General features: G+C 29.2%; 1 protein-coding gene across 2 annotated transcripts in view; it reads right to left on the bottom strand.

Annotated features, from left to right (window-relative positions):
* The window catches only part of LOC126741290 (opioid-binding protein/cell adhesion molecule homolog), a 101180-nt gene that overhangs the window by 25166 nt on the left and 56890 nt on the right, over positions 1-19124 (bottom strand). For both annotated transcript variants that reach the window (XM_050447679.1, XM_050447687.1), the window contains exons 2-3: positions 10584-10681; positions 8926-9133 (exon numbers count right to left, since the gene is read on the bottom strand). In XM_050447679.1, the coding sequence (XP_050303636.1) occupies positions 8926-9133; positions 10584-10681 (306 nt within the window). The remainder of the gene's footprint in view (positions 1-8925; positions 9134-10583; positions 10682-19124) is intronic.

Below are 19124 nucleotides of genomic sequence, written 5' to 3'. Positions count from 1 at the left end.
TGACATATAGAAAATGCACTTAAGCTCCTTAAAATATTGACCAAGCTAGTAAGCATTGTAATTCTACCCTGAAAAATTGATTTAGCATGTACCCAATATACCTAAACCTTTAAAATATTGACAAAGCATGTAATCAGTGTGCTTCTTTAAATAATTGACTTGCAGTAGCCATGCAGCCAAGTAGCCAATGTGCCTAAACCTATAAAATATTGACAGAGCATGCACTCAGTGTGCTTTTACCCTGAATTTTTGACTTAACATGTAACCAATATGCGTGCAATTGACTTAGTATGTAGCCAATGTACATAAACCTTATAAATTCTCTAAAAAAAAAACGATGCTAAGTACATTACTTGACAAAATTAAAGCAACTTTTAAAATATTTGCATACATTGTTTATGTTGAATTCCCTACAAAATGTTTTATAAAAATATGTTTGTTTGTCAGGCAAGAGTGTCGTTTGTTTACTGTACAGTTTTTATTGTGCTTTAAAGGCGGGATAAAAAATATCGTAAAAGCAACCGCGATAAAATGAGAGCAAAAACAAAAACAAATTGAAAACTAAAACAAAAAATTATTGATGCCTATTTATCTGGGACAACGCAAGTATGGATATCAACTACATTTGAAGTTCGAAAAACCATTGTATCAGAAACTATTAAAAATTACCGAATCCGAGGTAGGGTTAAAGAGGAATCACGAAAAACTTGGACAGACTCAGTAAATGATCCAAGAATGTCTTCGACTTAGATTTTAGCCGCAGCTGGTGCCGTAAATGTGTCTTCCAGGACGATTCAATGTCGCTTAATGGATTTCGTATACCAGCGAGAAAACCAGCCAAAAAACCCTTCTTATCTAGGAAAAATAGGAACGCAAGAATGTTATTTGCTAGGTTTCATCAAAACTGGAGCACCCACGATTGGAAAAACCTACTTTTTTATTCTAAATTTCTTATATTTTTAAATGACAAAAGACAATTTTCAAGATATCCTGCAGAAAAAAGGATTGACCCAAAGTACGTTGCTACGACTGTAGTACACGATGTTGGTAGTATTATGGTGCTTTTCGCTCTTTTCGCCTTAGGGAATAGGTTCTATTTACAGAATTAGGGCACTAATGTGCAGTTTCGAATATGATGGGATATTGGAAAACATAATGCTGCCTTATGCGGAATGGGAAATGTCCCTAAAGTTTACATTCCAACATGACAACGACCCAAAACACACCGCTAAAATTGTAAAAGAGTGGTTTACTAAGCAAGAAATTGATGTTTTTAAGTGACCACTACAATCGCCAGACCTAAATCGCATAGAAAATCTATGGGAAATTGTGGAATAATCCTGATCATTTGTTAAAAGAAGTTCGTTTAGCTCATAAATCAAAAACCAGACTAGAGGGAGATTTGAAGATTGCTACACAGATTCCTCAGTTAATTTCAGTCAAAATTTTTTTTTTGAACAATTGTCAACATTTTACAAATCATTCATAACTCAAGAAAATCTTGAAATAAAATTTTAAAAATTAGTACAGAGTACAAACATTCCTTGAATAATTTAACTAGACATCTATTTCAGCATTTAAAAAAAAAATTACTAATATTTGAAAAAAAAAATTCTTAATATGATCGCCTGAAATAAAGAAAACAACTTCTTTCTAAAATTCTACAACTCAAATAAACTTTTGGTAGTTACTTGAATTCGCCATTTTCCGTTTCTCTTTAGCTCGTATTCAACTGAACTCTTGTTAATCGTCGAGAAGCAAGCCAGTGCATGTCAAAAATTTTTTTTTTATTTATGAAATATTCAATTTAAATATAGTGCATTCACGATGAAAGGAACAGATTTATTTAAAATTCAGATATTTTTTCTTCTGCTATTTTTTGGACATATCGATTAGTATTATCACTTGCGCGTTTTTTGACATAAAAAATTTAACTACATAACTTAACGTCAAAACTTATTTTCTTAAATAGAACACCCTAAATATTATGACGTTTTACAATTCTATGATATATGATGCATACTAATGAAACAGAACATTTAAACGTAGAAATTTAATCTAGAATTATTTCAACCATGCTTAATTTGTTGTCCATTTGATTTAATGCGTCCCTTGCAATGAAAATTTTGGTTGCAGGGTGCCTCTAGTAGAACCTATTATGTGAATAATAACTTTTTATGTGATTTCTTAGAAAGTAAGTAGACCTTATTATTTTTGAACAATTGTAACTTTTCCTAACAGATGGATTGGATAAAGGGACCGATTGTGTGGCCGCCAAGGTCACTGCATATAGCCCCATTAGATTTTTTCTTATGGGGCTATTTGAAGTGCAAAGTTTATGTGAATAGATCATATAATTTTGGTGGATTAAAGCAAAAATAATTTAAATTTGACTAATCAATCAGCAAGTGATTGAAAATGTGCAATTGGAAGTTCTTTACCGACTTCAAAAATGCATTGAAGTTAATTGACAACCAATTTAACATTAGTTACAATAAATATTATATAAATTTTTATTTTTTAATGTCGTATGTTTTAATCTCTATTACGACATATTTGACAAAGAGTAACAATGCTAATCAACGTGTACACAAAATAAAAGAAGAAAAAACTCCTGAATTTTAAATATCTTTTATGGTAAATGCACTGTTTATATATTCGAATATACCTCATAATACTCAAAGGAAATAAACCGCATGAAAATTGAAAATATATGTTTTTATCAATAAATATTTTTCGATTTACTGCCATAATGTTTATCGAAAATAAGTGACTGAGTTCTTCCTTTTATGCTAATGATATTATTAGCTCGCGACACCTTTACCACATATAAATTTTATGGGAAAAAAGTCACAAGAAGGTGAACCGCTGGGGTCCAAATCATTAATTTTCCTAACGACCTCCGTTATTTTGCTTTTAACTTGACTCGATTTTCCAATATGGCTCGACTACATGCGGTTGATGTTGGCCTTTTTATGTTAAGCCTGAATAATAGGCTGCAGGCAACAAATAGAATATTTTATATTGAAGTTACCTCATTAATGAATCCATGTTTTTTCCGATACCAAGTTATAACAATGAAACTAGGATGCAGAACAGATAGAGATATAATCAATTTGGGTTTTCGCTTGATGTCATATTTTTTGATGTGTATTTGTTTATCAGCTAAATTTTTAATTAGTTTTAATTCATTATTTCAATTTATCAAGGTTCATTATATTCTGCTAATAAATGAACGTTTTTTGCTAATTAAAACTTACTAAAAAATCTTCGGTTCTAAATGTCTTAAATTCTAAACTATAACGTGGTCAAGTTATATGAAAAAATCTTATTTCTTCGATAAATGATACCTGTAGATATGTCTCTAAAAACTTGAACATATTTTATATGTACCCTGAGTTCTATGAGCCATTATCCAATACGTAATACTTATTTTTAAATTCGCCATTGGCGTTCGCAGGATTTTTGTTCAATATATTTGACACACAAAAACAATAATACGCCACTAATTTTTATAATAAAAAGAAGTTCTTGCGTTCTTAATTCCATTTAAAACATGAACTCTCTATTAGAAGTCAAATAAAGTGGTGGGAGGAGTCTTTAACTTCAGTGAAAAAAATAATTAAACGTGGACTCGGGCAGACCGTTTTTTTAAATAACTTTTGTTCTACAGGTCATTTATTAATTTATCTTTTCACCAAAAAAATTATTACTCTTAGTTTTTGTTAAAATCTGGTAAGGAGCGTTGACTTGTGACATACTCTATTTCGAAAAACTTAAATGCAATCATATATACTTTGCTAAAAATGTATAGAGTATTATTTACCTGCAAAATTTAACCTCAATACAAATTTGTTATGGCATATTTAAATATTTTATATAAAACCTTTCCTCTAAGGTTTTCTAATAAAGAATTATTTATACTTAAATCAGAACGAAAGCAGTTAGAAAGATAATTCCGTTAATTACAGAAATGTCTTCTTTGGATACCCGGTTTGATAAAAAGCTTTTAAGAGAAAATCCATTAAAATTTAGAATAAGTTATATTTGTACTGAATTTGCGTTGAATTACTTATAAAGTAAGGAATGGCCCAAAACATTTTTCATAAAATAACGACTAGAAAGTGTAATATTTTACGTTAAAATTAAAAAACTTACACTTTGTATTTACAATTTACCTATGGTTATCCTATATTATATATTATCATGTATTTACCTTAAAAGTTTAAAAATATTCAAAAAAATTTCCATATTTTAAAATATACATAATAGCCTCATATGTACATAATTCTAGAAGAAAAATTGCCAAAAGTTCTAATAAATTATACTGAATATATAATAATGTCAGCGCTACAAATGGATACAGTTTTGGCACAAACATTTAAGAACTGCATCCTAGAAATTCGTAAATTACATAATGGTGTCATGCATTAAAAAATAATATTTGAGCTCCCGAAAATAAAATTAATCGTAGAATCATGTTCCATTTAAAAAGAGCATTATTTAGAATCGAATTACGCAGCTTTTGCCCAATTTAACCGACCTTGTAACTTTTAAACTCCCAAATCCCAATGGCGAGCCTCTACTTAGGATAAAATGGGATCAAGAATATTAATTAAAACTTCTTTTTTTCAAATCTTAATTTTATTAAGTTTAGAAAACGCGAATAAAATTTTTTAAAGGCATAACTTATTTGGATACGATATTCTTTTATTGTCATTTTTAGAAATTTGAATACCCTTTAAGAGGATGTGAATGCTTATAATCCAATATTTAAGCTATTTTAAGTGATTAATTTATAAAGATAATTATAGTAATTAAGGAGTCTATGAGCTGAGTCTATGAACTCAATTTATACTTTCAAATATGATATAAAAAGAGAAAATTAATTAAGTCTTTCTGGCAGAGGTAAAATGTAGTTTTAGTCATTTTATTAAAAAAAATACTATAAACGGTTTTCGTATTTCACCCAATTTAAATTTTTAAACTTTATGAATATTTAAATTTAGTTAAGCTCTTAAACACACATCTGCTGCTTTTATTAATTTAATTTAAAAGCTACAGATTAAACTTTGGATATCTGATATATCTAAAAATTTACTATTATACTTATAGGCGAAAATATTGTGTTTAAATCGCTTTTAGAGTAACCTAATTTTGGATATGGTATTTCGTTTATTATTTTTTAAATTATTTATGAAAATATATGCGTAGATTCCTAAATCTATGGAATGGATTTCCAATTCATGTTTGTAGCTTTATAGAAAAGTGTCCGATTTAAAGTTTGAATTGACTTTGATTACTTTTTAATATTATTTAATATTTAATGTGATTAAACTTTTAGGTGTTTAATAAGCGAGTAAAAACATAAATTCACAATTATTTTTAATTAAAAATTTTGGAGATAATTATAACTGAGATCATATCCTAATTTGCAAATTTAGAGGACAAATTTTAGTGTTTATTAGTGTAGTAACTATATATATGTAATATATAATTATAGATTTAATTTAAGACGAAATAATAAAAATACAATAAATTAATTAACAAAATAGTTTCGTAGTTGTACAAATATAGGGCTTATTTTAAGTTTTAATTTTAAAATGTATATAATAAATTAGCAGTTAAATACTTATCGGTTGCATTTAGAAATTGAATTAAAAAGCTATATGTTAAACTCTGGGTACCTGGGATATTTAACAGTGGATTATTTGACTTTTGTTTGAAAAATTTGTATAAATACATGTTTATGGCAACGTAATTTTCGTCTTAAAATAGTTAATTAAGATTTTTAACTAGAACTGATAACTACTATTAATAAGGTTATTAATAAAACTCTATAGGATTATCTTTTTATATTAGATTTTGTTAACAAAAGGACTGATTTTAAAGTTAAAGGAATGGAAATATTGTACAAATATTCCTTTAGCGATCGATATCTTCTATTACCTAAATATCAAAAGACAGTTTATCACGAACCTATCAAGAAATATTGAAAAGCACAATGCATTCACTTACAATTTAAATGTGTATTTAAATAACTGATAATGTAAATTTTTTTACGATTTATTAACATATAATGGTATATAAAAAGGGAGAGGGTGACAGAATATGCAGGCAATAACAACAACTGATGAAAACTGGTAGAGAGAACAAAAACATAAAAAACGGAAAGCCTAAAAATATTTGAATATTATTACGAGCATATCGTTGGCTTGCTGCAGAAATTCATTAAGTCAAAAATGATAGTTTCTGGAAAAATCAATTGTTTACTAATGCCGATGGTTTAGGTGGTTTTGGGAAAAAATCATTTTGTAGTTTTTAGTTTCCGGCAATAAAATATGGTTTTGTGTGTTATTTCAAAACTAACAGTAAAATAATAATGAAAAAGTAGTATTTTGTTAATCAACAATTGAAAAGAAAAATATAAAATGTCACTTAGTGAGTTTTCATTTTATGTGAAATATTGTCAAATTAGTGACTTAATGAGTTCATTTTTATAAATAAACTTGATGTTGAAAAACTAGTAAACTTTTTTTGATAATATACCTTTTTTTATTAAAAAAAATACAAAACCTAATAATAAATTTTGTTAAACATAATGTAACTAAGAACTAAAACATCTCCTCAGAGTCAGAATATCCAGGTTCAGGAATCACATCCTTCAATGTTGTGCTTATTGGCAGCGATTTATACCAACCATAGTACTCATTAGGTATCACTCCTTTTTCGGATAACTTTAAAAGGTCTTCTTTTTTTTTAACGGATATTGGCAGCATAGTTTTGTACAACTTGCTTATTTTCAAGGTACTATAGTCAATTTTTTGAGTGGCTCTCGATTTTCTTTCAATATTAATGCTTTTATATTCACCAAAATAATCATAGCGGTATTCAAGAATACCAGGCTGTATTTTCTGAAATCTGAAGCACTTTACTTTCAACCAGTTTACTTTATCATTATTACAATCAGTTGTCTAATTTCTAAATAAAGCCTTGGATAAATCCAGTAAATTAAGAAATTCATTAAACTTAAACTCTTTGGTGATGAATGGATCTCCAAATTTATTTCGGTTACGTCTGGATCTAGCTCATTTAAAAATACTTATCCAGTCATGAACTACATAAACTGGTTGATATTTTTTCTCTTTTTCAATGACACTGGGCATGGAATCAACCTCCATGTAGCTGTGGCCACTTTCTAAGAATTTATGCTCTATGATATCAACCGCAGTTGTTTGAACAATATAAAGAAATAGAGCAGCAATATTCTGGTTTCGATTTTGTCCACCGCATGCATCCGAATATAAGGTTACGTGTTTTACTTCCGGCTTTAAGCCTATAAACCAATTATACAGTGATGTTCCAATTTCACAGCTACCTCGCTTTCCATGTAGTTCAGTCCATGCAAAGCAGTATGCTCTGTGTGGTTCTGGAGCTTCATAAATAGTTAAGTTATACATATTAATTTTTCGGCTGTAATACATCGGAAGATGGAATCTGTAACACAGATTGTACATCGAACGTAACCATGATAAATGCAGAATTGTCTTCCAAAGCAGCTTTATCAATTTCTTTTGATCGGGCTGCTCCGTTTTTCCGAGTAATATGATTTTGGTATGTATCTTCTAAGTTACAGCGGTCTTGAATGTCTGAATCTTGATACCGATTACAAGTTGCGCACTGACCTTTTTTTGGCTTAAAAAAAGAAATATTATAAGATGTGCAAACAATTTTTCTATATGCATGGGAAGAAACTGATTTTAAAATTATTCTTTAACCAGTAGGCCCGGTATAAGTCGTACATCTTTGAGATTGATAGCTTACGATCTAAACAGAGTCATTTTGAAGATTTTCGATTTGTTGGAAAATTCTCAATGTGGGCCTTTACAATATCTATGTCAGAATCGGAAGTTTTATTAACAGAAGCTTTTTTTCCTCTTCCATCTTCACCCTTGAATACACCCAAATAATTTCTCTTTTTAAAAGCTGTCAAAATAGGACCATTATTTATATTAAGCGTTTCCATAAAAAATTATTGACAAATTCTTACCTTGTTAGTACCTTTATAGAAAACAGAATTTTATTTTGACGTTTAAAACTCACTGCCACCAAGTCCCAGTGATGGCACCACATTTATTATATAAAACTTATTAAGTCACTTAGTGAGTTTTTGTATGAACTCAAAATAGGCTTAATAACTTAGTGTGATTTTTATAGACTTCTTGTTTGGTACTTAGTGAGTTTTTAAGCGTTTAATATTTGATTCAGTGATAAAACAACATTAGACTTAGTGAAGTGATATTTATCAAAATCTCAAAATCTGAAAATATTGACTTAGTGAGTTTTTGCTGCAAGCCGACGATATAAAATTAATAATTTTTTAAAAACAAGTCAGCTACTACTAATAATTAAAAATCAGATAAAACAATAAAGGCAAATAAAAGGTTATTAAAAAATAATTTATCTTAAACTAATGTTTTTAATATATTTAACTTAATTAACATTTTTTTAGGAAAGCAAAAGGATGCAGAGTGTCCAAAAGAGCTCGAAAAATTTAAAAAAAAATTAAAATTAAACTCATTGCACACAACTTCAAATGAACTACAAATTTATTTTCTTATATTATTTAAACTAAATCTTCGAACTTCTTCGCAATGCCTTATCAAGTGTAAGCTGCTAGTTTTATAGCTATGAATCTTATAGCTGCTATTTTTATAGTTTAATTAAGGGAAATCCATTAAAAATTTAAATGCATAACTTAATTGGAACTTTTTAGGATTATACATATATTTAATAAATAAATCACAATAACTAATAGGCTTTTAACATACGCAACAAAGAATCTGTAGAACAAAGGAAGTAAGCAAATAACAATTAATGAGAAAAAATAAATATCAATAAATTTAACACATAATATATTCTTACCAACAACATTAAGATATCCCACTTGGCTCTTCATTGGATCAGTATTTATCTGGCACATATACCAGCCCATATCGGATCTTTTTACATCCCTTATGTGTAAGTACCAGTTTTTATGTTCCAAATGGGTTACGGCGATGCGGTGGTTCTTGGTGATAACGTGGTTGTGAATGGTTAAAATAGTTTGGGTATCTACCCTTAACCAGGCGACCTAAAATTTAATATATGAAGGCTTTAAAAAAAAACGAATAATAAATAAAAAACAAATAACTATTAACTATTAATCTGTCTAATATAACTCCTTTTTTTAATAAAAAATTACAATAATACAGTTTTTGTTTTTTAAGAGTAAAATAAATTCTAGAGGGAGGTAGGTTTGACAGACGCGCAAAGGGTACGAAGGAAAAACGTGGCATGTAAACAAATGCTACTTGTAAAGAGCTCTATAAGAAATTGTATATAGCTATTTTTATGGTTTTACTAGCACATTAGCTGTATTTATGTCATATTAAATTCAGCAATGCTATTTTTCAAGCTAAGGTAACGTATTCCAAAGTTAAGAGGCTACAAAACAAAAGATTTTTGAATTGTGTGTTTTTATGCTGTGAAACTCTAAATAAGTTTATAAATCTAGCAATATACGTACATATGAAGATGATTTTTTAAATATTATAAATAAAAGTGTACATATGGCATTTTCTACGATTTTTAATATTCAAAATAAAATTGTTATTTAAATAGGGAGTAATATGATTCCTAAATGGTTCCTAATTTTGAACGCTAAATGCAGATAGCAGGTTTGGAGTTTTTGTATAGAGCAAGCAGTTGCTTCGGTTAGGGAATTTTATAATACAAAACATCACAGTAATCGAGCAAAGAAAGAACTAGTTAATTACATAAATATTATATAAATGATAAAAAATAATATAACTATAAATGATAATTATTTAGTTTGGTTAATGAATATTTAATATTAAATTTTAAATAAAATAGTCTCTGCAGAAGTTAGGAAGATAAACTACAACGCTTTAAATCATATTCTTTACAAAATATTCGGTGAAAAAAGTCTGTAGCACTATCTTCATTATTATAATGTTTTTTTTCTTATCCTTATATTTGTGGCATTTGTGGGGACCAATTTAGGCCTTAAAGAATTTACTCTATTTTCCTTAATTTCAGGCTTTTTTAATGTCATCAAATCTAAAAGGTCATGAAATTAAGTTCGCAATTCATAAATGCAATAAAAATGTAAATAAAAATATCTTTTCAGAAACATTAGCAAGTTTCAGGTTAAAATAAACGAGTTTTTCTAGTTCGCCCCCTTATAACGCCAGCTACTTTCGGTAAAACTTTGTAAAACGGAAAAAAACTAGGAAAAATGCAGTTACCGTAACCAAGCTCCTCGAAAAGTGTCCAAAAAGTTTTTGCCGTAAAAGGCTGTTGGTTTTTTTCTTTGCCGGATTTAGCAAATTCATAAGTTTTCTAATTAAAGAAAAGTTCAAGTCCTAAATGTCGCATTTTCCGACACTAAAGAGTTTGTTGAAGCGTAGTACGGTTAAATAAAATAAAATTAAAATATGATAAAAGTAGGATTTACTTTTCTAAATTTAGCGTTAATAATAGATTTATTAAAAAAAAACATATATTCTGTAATGACTTACTTTAAATGCTGATAACTTATCTATTGCGCATTCCATAATGGCTTCTCTTCCGAGTGGAACGGTGACATTAGTAATGGGGCTTGTAAAGTTGGGAATTTCTGAAAGAAGATTAAATTTTCATTTTCATGTTTATGCAAAATAACTCACTTGGAAAGAAAACTTATTTTCATAAACTAAACTTTTCTAAGCAAATGTACTATGGAGCATGTGATGGTTAGTTAGCTGACAATTTTGTGTCCTATTAGAAAAAAAACATTACTCAAAAGTTTCCGGATCTTGGACGAAGACCTGAATGGTAAAATATAAAACAGAACATAATATACGTAAAATAAAGAAATGATTTGATAACATGGATTAACCATCAACATAAAAAATATCAAATATATAACATTTAACTATTTCGAAATTTAACCATAAAGCACCACTTAACTAATATACAGAAAACCCAATAAATAAAATATTTTAGGGTATACATAAATAATTTATTGAAGTGGGTTATTCAAATTGAAAAAATTCCTAAAAAACTAAGATCAATAATATTTCGGTTACAAATAAAACGTATCTTAAAGAACGAATAGATAAAAATAATATACTATTCTCTGATATCATATTTAGTACTAAATGCCTTAGGTTGGTCAGATGCCTATGAAACACATATTAGAAAAATTTAAAGGCAAAACTTGTATTTAAAAAAAATTTAACAAAAATACTTATCCTACTCATTAATTATATAAAGAAAATAATTTTTTAGCTATTCATTAAATATTTTGTTTTTGTTTATAATAAAAAAGGGAATAAATTATAAAACATTGCACGACTTTGAGACAAGTCCCAAATAAAATAAAATAATGAAAATTGCTAGAACATAAAAATTGGGCACCGATTAAGTCAATTTTTAGAGCCTTCCATTTATGGTTTTGTTCCAATCGAAATTCGAAATACACTCTATATAAATACTTTAAAAGAAAAAGTAAGAAAATTTCATTACATTTTCACACTTTCATTATATAATCAAACTTCCTTAAATTATATTAATTTGAAAGTTTAATGATTATGTATAGTGCGAAGCTCTAAAGGAATATTATTGAAAAAAACTGTTTCTTGTGTATGCATGTTTAATTATAATTTTTAAATGTAGAGTAAGATAGATTAATTAGCTTTATATTTATATTTTGTGTTAAGTGTGAAATAAAAATCGTCATAATTTCCAGGAATAAAATCGAACCGATTTCAGTGGCTATTTCTGATTTATTTCTATGTAAAGTTGAACTGTAGCAATACGAATTATGAATTATTATGTAATTTCATAGTTGGTTTTAATTATATCTTTGTTACTTCTATTTCTGCCTTGCGTTTTGTCCTTAACCTCCTTTTTTCAATTCAAATGTTTCTTCTTCCTTGTGTCACCTGCTGTGCTTTTTTTAAACTTGCTTTAGGTCTAGTTATTTTAGGTTTTTTAATCAATTCGTACTGGTTTTCTATTGTACCTTTCTTAATTCTATCTTCATCTTGCTTTTTTTCGTTAAAATTATTTTTCACTTAAAATTTTTCTTCTCCACTTCTCCACTAATTTATTTTCTTATGCTGCTCTTATTTTATAGCTCGATTTATTGTTATCCTGTTCTGTTCCCTTATTTCTATTTGTACTTTTTTACATTTTTATTGTAAATTAAAATTATTAGGATTACGGCTTTTGCCGTAAAATGCATATGACCAACTTTTCATTCAATTTGTTTTTTAAAGTTTATCTAAATGCCCAATTTAGCTTCTAAGTAATGTTTTGTCGTGTGAGAGGGACGCCTTAATTTAAAATTATCTCGTTTAAATCCGCTGGGGATAAATGGCGGGAACTGGCTCCCGCAGATACACTCAGACTCCCCGGAAGATTAAATTATTCAAATATGGGAATAAATTTGTTAAAGTTCATGGTTTAAAATACAGCCCTGATAATTGAATTTCTAGAAGTTTATATTAAAGATGAAGAGAAACTTTATTAAAATATTAGTTTTCAAAGAACAACCTTAAAGCTTAAAGCTTAAGATCCTTGGAAATAATCAGTTTGCTGTCATAAATAAAAAAAATCATAATTGAAACTTTACTTAATTACTAACATATGCATATAAGTTATACAAATATAAATAAATATTCTACTTTTATATAGGTTTACTTAAATATGATATTTTAACGATTCATTCCAGTTTCACACTCAGATGATGTCACTTCTCTTGAACTAAAATACTACTATCTATTTTTGGCTAGAAAAGCTTGTGTTAAAACAGGTCAATTGCTTTAAAAGTTATTAAAGTATTTAACATGGTCTTTCCATTCACTTGATTAATGGCAAAAAACCATCTTCGATTTCTGCATTAACCCACTCAGAGAGAGATTCAATTTCCTCTTTTGTCCTGGGTGGTTTCAATCCAGATGAATTAGAAGAAATTAATAATATAACTTCTGCTCTACTAGCAAAGTATTAAACCACCTGAATTACCAATTACTGATTATCTTTTGCATTTGGGTAATTATTTGTGCTGTAATAATACATTTGTTCCAAAAAAAAAACTCAGCTGCTTCATTGGCCATTGAAGCGTATACCAAGGTGCGCTTAATCCCAAGTGATTACATGAAGTGTTCTCATTCATTTCATCAATGATGCATCCATTCTTCAGTATTTTAGGTGTAGGGAATTATAAAGAAACATAGAATAATAAAATCGTATCCTGTGGTTGATCCTCTGGTCTTGATCACCTGAAGTCTCTTAATCACGAAGAATTAAAGATTACGCTTTTATTGGAGGTCGAACGTCAAACACTCTCTAAGTCTAATATATCAATAAATTGACAAAATAATAATAACAGTCTAAAGCTCTCTGGGAATTGATGAGCTCAGAATTGATAACTATGACTGAAACCAAACGATTATATGGAATATCTGAAGCTTACTAAGTAATTAGCATACTAAAAGCAGCTGAAGACATTTCTCAAAAAGGAAAAGAATACTGCTGAAGGATTTTCATTAATCCGCAAATAGATTTTCTTCTAGAAGAAAGAATGGATAAGAGGATTCTTAAGGAGGACCAATTTTTAACCAATATCTCCATTATTAGCTTAATCATTGAGAAAAAGAGAAATTAAAAGGAAAGTTAAAGTTTTTTACTTCAGAATCAGTTTCTTAAGATTATTTACCCTTAATACATAATCAAAATGAGACACACCTTACAATTCATTCTGGAGTCAAGCTCAAATTATGTCACTTCTGCTGGATTAGTAGAATACTGGACCACCATCTATGACTAGATTACTGATTACTAATTTTATTATCCTTTGCATTTGAGTAATTAATTAACTATGCTGTACTAATACATTAGTTTCAGAAAACAACCCTGTTGCTTTAGTGGCCATTGAAGTAATATCATGGTGCACTTCATTATGAATTCTTCTTATTTACTTCACCAATGATGATTGCATTTCTCCGTTATATTTTTGGTTGAATTAAATGTAGATGAATAATGAAGAAACAAAAAATAATAAATTCGCTCTCCGTCTTGCTGTTGAGCCTCTGCTTTTGGTCACATGGAGTCTTTTTACCAGGTTTTTGGCTTAATTATCATAATCTAAAGGGAACTATTCAAAATCTGGCTATCAAAAGTATTTATTAATTCTAACAGTAGGTTCCACGTGTTTCACTCATATTAAAAGTATCATCAGACCTAGAAATTAAAAACAAGGAAACCAAATATAATAACAACCTTAAAGTTCGTATCTTAAAAATCGACTACAAACAGTACATGCTTCACGGTCATATTGTACACACACACTAAATAAAATAAATTCTTAGGAATGTGATACGCCACAAGTATGTACAAAACCAAAACAGCTAAATTAAAATTGATAAAATACAAAAATTAAACATTATTGCCCTAAGCGAGAACCTACGAACCTACTGCATGTCTCGAAAAACACGTCAGTTAAGCAATGTAAACTACTGCGCTACCAGGTCCTTGGAGATATTTCTAGTAGACGTGGAGTATGTCAGGCAATATCATTAAAAATGAGTCCGGGTTCAAAATTAAAAACATCGTTAACACAGACTAGGATTGGGCATTTCTTGGCTTTGGTGATTTCTAATTTTTCCAGAAGATCCAAGTTTCTGCTTTTTTGGCATTCATGCACGACTGATACATTATCAGGAATAGTAAAATTGTGGACTGAGGACAATAAATGTGTGGCGAAGGCCGACTTGATCTCAATAGTATCAGTGTCTCTAAACTTATTCACCAGACTCAAATGTTCTTGTATTCCAGTGGAAATTCTCCTGCCTGACTGCATAAATAGCGGGACAATCGGCACATTGTAAGCTATAAACCCCAGATAGAGGGTCTTCGTCATCTACTGGTCTTACCAAATTTCTTTTTAACGAATTTAAAGTTTTAAAAGCAACAGATATGTCGAGGGTCTTAAAGAACTTAGCCAGCTGATGTGAGATACCTCCAAAGTATGTTAAACATCTAAAGTTTTTGTTACGTTCCTTCTTTTCCTGGACAATATGATAAGAGAGTTTTTACTTATTATTATATTTAAATTTTATATTTTATTTAAACTTGAAATTGGGAATTTATTATTAATAGCAATAGATTTTATGACGTTAAATTCTTTTTGAAATGCTGCGCTAGACAGAGGTAATTTAAATAATCTGTATAGCAAAGAATTAAATGCACCAAATTTATGTTGTCCAAGAGAAAGAGAGTCAAATTGAATGATGTTGTCGATTGCGGTTGGTTTTTTATAGACTTCAAAGGAAATGCTATTGTCCTTTCTCTGAGAAAATGGACGACTTCTTTCAATTTAATTATCATAGACTAAGTCCACTACAAGAAGTTTTGACTATTGTTATTGGTTTCTAACAGGCTACTCACAGGTTACTCGAGTAAACCTCTAATAAACACTCCCAAAAATTAAGGATTATTCTTTCATTTAAGGATGCAATGAGAGTCTTCAACTTAATATCTAAAAAACAGTAAAGAGCGACATTTGCAAAAGTAGTAGCTATCCAATTTATTTTTCTACAGAATTAAAAAGAAACATAAAGTTAAAAATTAAAGGCCACGGACAAATAAAAAAAGGGGATGCTAGTTTGGAGGTTAAAAAGCACTTTAAAACCCTGAGGGCCACAATCAAATATCAAACTACACAAGAAATGCAATTGTATCATGAGACAGTTGAAAACAATGTTTTTATTGACCCAAATACCTTCTGGGACCTTATAAGATCTAAACGTTTAAAACCTAATATTCCGACAGAGGTTTCATTTCAGGGTCATTCTGTTAGTGGTGCTCTAGACATTGCTAACACATTTGCTGCATATTTTAAGTCAGTTTTCCGGCAGTCTAAGGAGCCTAAATTTGAAGAATGTTCCGGAAGTTTTATGTTTTCCTTTATATCTGACGACGACATTAAAGCAAGTATCAAAAAATTAAAGCCAAAAAAGGCCACTGGTAACGATCACATACCTTCCTATATTTATACGGGATGTTCTGGTATTTTGTGTGCTCGACTAAAAACAATTTTTAATCTGTGTCTAATGATGAATACATTTCCTGAAATGCTGAAGTATGCAACAGTAACTCCAATATTTAAATCGGGAGATGCATGTTTGGTTAACAATTATCGACCAATTAGTATTCTCAATTCTCTTGCAAAAAATTTTGAAAACATTCTATACCGAGATATCTTGAACACCTTTATAAATAAATTTGCTCTACAGAAGCACGGTTTCTTGCCGGTTGTGCTCGACTGTCACCAATCTTGACCTTCTGACAGAGGCAATAGCTAAGGCTATTGACAATAAGGAGCAGTTAGATGTGATCATGACGGACTGTGAAAAAGCTTTTGATAAGGTTGATCACGATCTGCTGGTCACTAAGCTGGGTAAATTTGGTTTTTCTCTGTCCGCATGTAAATTTATAGCTTCCTATATAAAGAAAAGAATTCAACGGGTTACGATGGGTAGAGAATTATCTGTGCAGTACATGGCAGTGTCTGGAGTGCCACAGGGCAGTAACCTTGGTCCATTACTGTTTGTGATTTTTATTAATGACTTGACCAGATTCTATAGAATGTTCTGAGTGTGTCATGTTTGCAGATGACTTTAAGTTATTTAAACATATATCATCTATTAAAGATTGTGATGAGTTGTAGAGTGATTTAGACTCAGTGTCTGGGTGGTTTAAGGTCAATAGAATGTCATTAAATGTTGGTAAATGTCATGTTTTAACTTTTACACGAAAAGTGGAATGTACCAAGTTTAATTACATGATTGATAATTTGTCACTAAGCAGGAAAAGTGAATGGGACCTTGGTGTGTACATGCAGTCAAACTTTAAATTAAACCAGCACTATGAAGCTATTGTCAATAAAGCATATAAAGTTAAAAAACTTTAAACAAATAAAATCAATCATATGTTATACAATACATTGGTTAGACCCCATTTAGAATATGCCTCTGTTATTTGGTCACCTAAGTCATTGGTGCATATTGATATGATTGAAAAAGTGCAAAGAGGTTTTTAAGGTATCTATACTTAAGAACTCATAATACCTGTCCGTATATGATTTCTTATGAAAGTATGCTGACTGAATTTAGTATGGTTAGATTAAGTATTAGACGAAGTTTAAATGATGTACTATTTATATATAATATTCTCAACAATTTTAAGTATAAGAAATGTTCCTTAATTAACAACATAACTTTTGTGGTTCCTAAAGTAAACTTAAGAATAAGAAATAAAGAGCTGTTCCAATGTTTAACTGCAAGTAGTTCACCTATAAATCGAATGATGTACCAAAGTAATGAATATATACAAAAATGTGATATAGATTTCTTTAATAGTTCTGTAGGACAAATTAGATCTGTGATTTTAGGTAGTTCAAAGTATAAGTAGTACACATATTTGTATTAGAACCTGATTTATGTATTTGTATGTTTTTTATATATTTTTTTATTGTTAATTTGTTTAGTTAGTATATTTTAGTTGTAGTCTTTCTTTTTCTCGCCTTTACTGGCTTAGTAAGCACTCTTATCATGTAATTACATTTCCACTGCGTTTGTGAGAGTGTAATAAATAAATAAATCTTTCAAGCTTTAAAAAAAATATTTCAGTAGTGACAAAATAATAATAGACTTTAAAGTTTTATGGAAATTGATGACGGATACACTGATATTCAGCGCAGAACGCGATGTACCATATAGTATAAGTAGGTTAAATATTTTATGAGACACGTGGATCTAATGGTGTAAGTATTATAAACTATTAAGAGGATTAAGCATCTATATATATTGATGTAATTAGTTTAAGTGGGTTGATAACATAAGGGAAATATGTAAGTAACAACAATTGGTGTAACTGTTTAATATCATAACGAAATATATTCTAATTTATTTGGAACATGGTAGAAAATGGTTGTTTTATTTGGCCATCTTTGAACTATCCTCAGTAGCTACTGACAAACATTAGAGCGATGCTAGTTTAGTTAGAGAGTATTTAAAAATCAGCAGTTTAGTCTTGGAAAAATAGCAAAATTGATAAATGAGTAAAAGAAAAATTAAATGAAAAGAGAATGCGTCTTAATTTTTTCATCAACTGAGCAATTAGCTTAATAAAAGCAGGTGGAGACTTAACACAAGTGGCTAGAATAACATTGATAAAGAATAATGCTAAAGGCAGATTTCCATTGGTTTAAGTGCTTTGGCTTCCTAGAAATTAATTCATAATTAATTTGAATATGAGGATTTCTAAAGACGACCAGTCCTTAACCAATGTCTATTATTTCCTCATCCAGTGATGAAATAAAATAAAAAGCAAAGTTTCCTGCTCTTGAGTTCTTTGCTCTTGAATCGAAGTACAATCAAACTGAGACACAATTTGCAGTTTATTCTAGAGTTAAGCTCAAATAATGTCACATCTGTTGTGTTAGTAGAATACTGGACCACCATCTATTACCGGATTATTGATTACTAATTATTCTTTGCATTTAAGTAATTAATAATTAACATTGATAACGTTACTTATATGTTAATTAATAATTAAATAACATTCGTTTCAAAAAAGCAACTAGCTGCTTCAGTGGTCACTGAAATCTGCCCTAAAGAGTTAGAATTATCAGCATAAGTTTGCTTACCAAATCATTTTTCTTTATCAATATGCGAATAAATGTAAACTGAGATTAATAACCAAACCATTTTTAACAATCTCATATAAAAAATCCATTTAAGTTTTATGCGAATCATAGTATTTTCATTTTCTTTATTTATTTTAAGAAACAAATGGAAATCCTCTTTTGTAAGCCTTTAAAAAGCTTTTTTATTTAAGGAAGCGACAGACATCTTTTTCACGAGCTACTTCTAAATATATTATTGCAGTAATAATACATTTCATGAACTTTTATAAGCCTTTGATCTTAACATAAAGCTTTATAACTCAAAAAGGGATCAGACATGAAAGTTTGTTCAAAGAGGCATTGTTGCACCTTATGCTAATTAGAT

Source organism: Anthonomus grandis, chromosome 1, assembly GCF_022605725.1.
Source record: "Anthonomus grandis grandis chromosome 1, icAntGran1.3, whole genome shotgun sequence".
NCBI classification, from domain to species: domain Eukaryota; kingdom Metazoa; phylum Arthropoda; class Insecta; order Coleoptera; family Curculionidae; genus Anthonomus; species Anthonomus grandis.
The sequence above is the reverse complement of the archived record's forward strand: the minus strand, read 5'-3'. Positions and strand labels throughout refer to the sequence as shown.